The 5,455-nt window shown below is 40.8% G+C and overlaps 1 protein-coding gene across 1 annotated transcript; it reads right to left on the bottom strand.

Annotated features, from left to right (window-relative positions):
* Positions 1 to 2,584: 2,584 nt before the first annotated feature.
* Positions 2,585 to 4,583, bottom strand: LOC103704847 (peroxidase 43). The gene is made up of 4 exons (XM_008788323.4): positions 4,155 to 4,583; positions 3,880 to 4,068; positions 3,615 to 3,777; positions 2,585 to 3,473 (listed from the first exon to the last, which is right to left on the bottom strand). Exons 1-4 carry the CDS (start codon positions 4,383 to 4,385, stop codon positions 3,052 to 3,054), a joined length of 1,005 nt encoding a protein of 334 aa, XP_008786545.2. The 5' UTR covers positions 4,386 to 4,583; the 3' UTR covers positions 2,585 to 3,051.
* Positions 4,584 to 5,455: the final 872 nt, after the last annotated feature.

Below are 5,455 nucleotides of genomic sequence, written 5' to 3' on the forward strand. Positions count from 1 at the left end.
CCAAAGAGCGGAATAAGAAGGGTACCAAATTCCCCTTCGATTAAATGACACAAGTTATGTCAAGATGCCAACTAGAAGAAACAATTCAACTAGCTTCAATGGCTGAAAGGAATGCATCCTCTTAAAAGTTTGATGCTGACCTGCCTACAATTTTGCATTTGATTAGTTACAGCCTGCAAGTCTAGGACCTTTTTCCCGATTTAACATAACATAGATTAAAAATAAAATTTAATGTTAAAATTACTTGAATTACCAAAATGAATACATTTTGAAAGTTTGATACTAGTTTATAAACTGTCTAGATTTTTATGTTCGAGGACCTTATTTAGTAACTACAACTTCAGAGTTTAGGATTCTTTTTTTTTTTAAAAAAATAAAGTAAAACATTATTAAAAAAATAAAATAGAAGGTCCAAAGGTGTAAAATTTGGAGAGAAAAGCTCCCAAAGATTTTTTTTTTTTTTTTTTTTAACTTTATATTTGAGGATCGAACATTTATCATACAATACTGATGCTCTGCTATTAAGCTATAAGGGAACTTTAAAACCTGTTTAAGGGAAAGTGAAGGAAGGGGTGGGCGTGGAGCATGGAGAATCTAGCACTCTCTCTCTCTCTCTCTAACAAACTGATAAGGCCTCTCCCAGTTTAGTTTGGGTCCCGCTAAATTATGCCTTGAGATTCCAAAAATAATGCTTGCATGGTGAACTATAAATGATTGGAAGGCCCTTATAGAATTTCTTTTAAGAAGAAAAATAAATATCATTACTTTTATCGGAAAAGATTTTCTAGTTTTGCTCTATAATTTGGATTGTGTTGCCTATGGAGAGGGTGAAGTTGATCTTGCATGTCAAATACTATCAAAAATGGTATGTATCTCAAACTAGGATCAAATAAAATTAGTTCTATCTTGGGCTGTGCAAGCGGACAAATCGCGAGACTAACCTAAGTTAGTTATTTTGGTTCTATTTAGGTCGGATTTTTTGATATTCGGTGCAGGATTTAGAAAGTTTAAGAATTAGAAGAAATAGTTCAATTTGAATTTAACTTTTAAAAAAACCAACTTATACCTAACCAATCCATATATCTATGTGTGTATGGTTTAGGGTTGGTTCAATCACAAATTTCAGCGGTTCAAGCATTCTATAGCTCTAGTTGTTGCCCCCAGTTTCTTTAATGACTTCGTGCTTTCCTCCCATTCTACTATATGGGATAGCCTTTTGCCCACTCTCCTATACGGGGCCGAGTCTCGAATCTTGATTCACCCACTCTCCCTTTCCTTCCTCCTCCTCCAATGCTCTCTCACATGAAATCCCTCTTCCATCCTCTTCTCTCTTAGGTGAAATCCCTCTCCCATCCTCCTCTTCTACTTTTATCCTCTCGTCTACTCTTCTTTGCTCGTAGAACCATGGATCCATGGAACCATAGACCCACATGCTCCACCATCCTTTTTCGCCACCCCCATCATCTCCGCCCCTGACTCCTCCCTAGCTACTAGAACCACCAATGGCTTGATTATCGGTGGCAATTGAAGCTTCCACCTCCATGCCTATTTTTTTCCTTCTCTTCACCATCAACCTCCAAGTCCTTATGGACTACGAGCACCATAGAGAAATTAGGATCACCGATCCTACCGATCCAACGGCTTAAAGTCCAGATTAGATGGCCACCTATGCCTAGGCCTTGCACCAATGCTTCTGCTTCAATTCGAGAACATGAAATTGTCTTCGCCCCTACTTTCATTTGATCTCATTAGGGGCCTCTCTCTATTTCGCCGACGCCCCCGCTTCAGTCTAGAACTTATTATTAGGCCTTATTTGTGGGAAGCATTTTAGGCCAATTCTATTCGACCCAATAAATCAAGCCGAACCGAACCAAATTTTTCAGATTGGTTTGAGCTGATTTTCACTTAACATTCGTTTGGTTTCAATTTTTGTTTTAGCAAACTGTTTCGATTTGGTTCAATTTCAAAAATAACCCTAAACTGACCCAGCTCGAACTGTGCACACTCCTAATTTTTAACAGTTAGAGGCTTAGAATTTGTTGGCATGATTTTTACTTAGAAATAGAATGAGATTGGTAAAATGAATATCATACGTAAAGCAAAATATTCTATAACCATGTAAAATGTTCATGTCGCACTGAGCCAATGAAACATGGATCTTCCTCTGGATGGTCAGAGTGAAATTACGGCTCGAGCATATAGTTGTCACCTTCTTTATAGAGCTTGTCGTGGAGAGAGGTTTCTTTTCTTTTATTAGGAGGAAGCAGGAGCACATCTGGTGCTATTGAAACAAAAATCTTTTATAGTTTTTAAATAAAATATTTTTTCAAAAAAATAAATATTTAGTACTATCAATTGAGAAATGCTTAAAAAAACTAAATGAGAAAAAAAAGAGGCTGCTTCTCGCCTTCTATGAGATAGCTAGCTCTATAATATATAATTATTAAACATTAATACACTCAAACATATTTCTATTTAAAAACTTAATTAAAAAATGATTTCTAAAAATCTTTAAGAATCGCACTTTCTCTTGCCTCGTTAGCCAGTCAATCAGCTGTACAGTTACCTCCCAGAGAAGAGGAAGAAATGAAAATAAACAAATAAAATAAAATGAGAATAAGGGGAGTAGACAGCATCCAAATCACAGCATTAGAGCAAAATATAAACCTTTTTGCCCTTCAGTGCTTTCTAATTCCATGATCTCCTAACTTCTAGTGTGTTAATTTCAGAATGGTTGTCCTAGTAGTCCTTGAAAACCCACATTCATAGGCCATAGCTTGCAACCACTTTCACACCTCAGAAGGCCACAGAAAGAGTTCCTTTGTCACACCATACAACGGAGTTCTATAAGAACTGCATATCTTCTTATTCTTCTTCTTCTTCTTCTTCTTCTTTGATGAAGAGGGAGGCTTTCCCGGCCTTTATTAGAAAAATGGAGTTTACAGAAACTATTTATGAGGGATTCTATTAGACCTTTATATCATTCATTTGCAGAGACACATTGCATGCAGAGGCAGAGCATTGCAATGCAATACAACCACTACACGAGCATCAGTTAAAAGCTGAACATACTTGCCTGATTTCTCCTTCAGTCCCTGTCAGCACGCCAATCTTTCCCATTTTCACTATCGACCTAACGAAGTCGGATTCAAAGGATGGCCCGACGATCGAATTCATGGAGTCGAGGTAAGAGTCGATGATCGCCTTCGTCCGGGCATTGTTGTAGAGGTTAGCATCAGATTCTATCACTCCGAACCCCGATTGGATGTTGCTTAGTATCTGCATGTCGAAAACTTTTTCGCTCCCTCGGTCGAGTGGTAATCGAGCATTGGTGCCTCCTCCTTTGGGACACTGGGACTGGAGCTCGGGAAGGAACCGAGGATTTATGGTTGGATCTGATCCACCACCAGGAACAAAATTATAGAGCCGTTTTTCTATGAAGAAGCATGCAGTTGTTCCAATTGTATGCGCCCCTGGAATGCATTTACCAACCTATTTAGTGATGCAACTGAACAAGTAGGATCATCAACTGAAGATGGATTGCATGCTGATGCGAAATTCGATCGACTGCTACGGCAAACTACTTATCATTTGTTCATGGAAGGAAGAGTTACCACTGAGGACCACTAGATCTTTTTCTGAAAGGCCCTTCTGTGCGAATTTTGCTCTGAGCGCTGCTATTGTATCATTGACATCAGGCATGTTTGCTGCATCAGTTTCGTTAGAAACTCGACCATCTCTTCGGCCTGTGGGGACTTTATAATTTGGTCCTCGACTCTGCACCAAATGCTCGGATTATTTCCATGAAGGCAGGGAAAACTCTGTAGATCAGTTGGTGAAAAAACTAGTTATTTTAGTTTGATGGTGCAGATCATTTACCAGAACAACAGAATCGCGAGCTGCGAGGGCTACTATGTCTGCACAGGAGACAACGCCCGGGCATGCAGTTTCCAACTGGGCTTTCGCTCGGTCTATCACATCGAGGCCTCGCAGCCCGGCGTGGCTCTGCGCCTGCTTCTCCGGGCGCTTAGCATCTGTCTTCTCGATCAGTATTGATGCATCGCAACCCTTCATGCAGCAATTCACAGGCTCATGTTATTTACTTCGTAAGATAAACTAATGCAGATAAAGGGGAGGGAAAGAGAGAGGGAGACTTGAACAATGCAGTCATGGTAGTGGAGCCTGAGGAGAGCTGCAGGTACAGTGGGGTCAGAGGAGGCAGCCGCCCTCACAACTGAGCGGACAATGGACTCAGCATTTGGGCATGAATTGGAGTAAAAGCCTACTTGAAGCTTCGCGAGGGAGAGACATTGGAGAGAGGAGAGCAGAGCCATGAGCAAGGCAGTGTGCCACGGCATGACTCTAGATGGTGAAGAAGTGGCCATGAGAGAGGCGGATGAAGAGCTTGGCTAGAGACACAGGAGGAATGATGGCTCCTAGGAGCTCTCATAAAACTTATAGGCCCTGGGGAATTGGAATGGAGAAATTGGCTGGACAAAATCGGCAATGTGTCACATTATGCATGAGGTTAGATTGAGTACAGGGCAAGCGTCAAAAAGCGAAACAGAAGAGTTGGTGGCATGCGTCTCTTCTTCATTTTGTTCATGGGCACATATGGGTTAAAGAGAGACTCCATTGAATTCTAGCAAAAAGGCAAAAGAACAAAAAAATGGAGTTCATTAGGGCTTTTCATAAAGTTACAGTACGAGAACCTGTTCCTAAAAGCTAGCCCCAGATCAGCTGAGAAGTCTTTTAAGTTTTAACCCCTACATGGCACAATTCACCTATTAAATGGTCATGTCATGATTCACCGACAAGCCTACAACCTCTTTAGCTTCTCTGAAATTATGTTTGGACCAGCTATTCATTGTAGGAGCCTATCGCCATTCAACATTTTAGCTAAACTGAGGCACTTCACCGCTTTAATGGTTGGAATGTTTGTTGGAATTATTTCCTAAAACAACCTTGTAGGCTAGTTGCTCTAATCTTTAGGGCTGCTCCTTATACAATTTGATCCAACCAGGATTCGGAGGATCGTGAGACACTTAGACAAGATCCAGGCCATGACTAGCACGAGAGTTGGGGTAGCATCTTCTTTCGCATGAGAGAAAGATTCATCTTCCTTCGCATGAATCCACCATGGGACCACGCGCTAATATATCTTAAAGCGCTCCGAACTCCATTCCGTGCAGGCGGATAAATGATGGAGTTCGGAGTGCTCAGAGATCTATGTAGTGCGTGACCTAATGGTAGATTCGTACGAATAAAGATAAAAATACAAGCCCTTTCCCTCACGCAACATCTAATACCATTTATTGCTAAAAATACGTACTACTCTTTTTAACCTTCTAACAGACGCTAGCAATGTGTTCCTGGGACCATCCATCTGGTATCAATTGCCATTACTTCCATGGGCCAAGGCTGGTAGGTATGTATGAGCTGGGATCAAGATAAG

Source organism: Phoenix dactylifera, chromosome 14 (genome assembly GCF_009389715.1).
Source record: "Phoenix dactylifera cultivar Barhee BC4 chromosome 14, palm_55x_up_171113_PBpolish2nd_filt_p, whole genome shotgun sequence".
Classification (NCBI taxonomy): domain Eukaryota; kingdom Viridiplantae; phylum Streptophyta; class Magnoliopsida; order Arecales; family Arecaceae; genus Phoenix; species Phoenix dactylifera.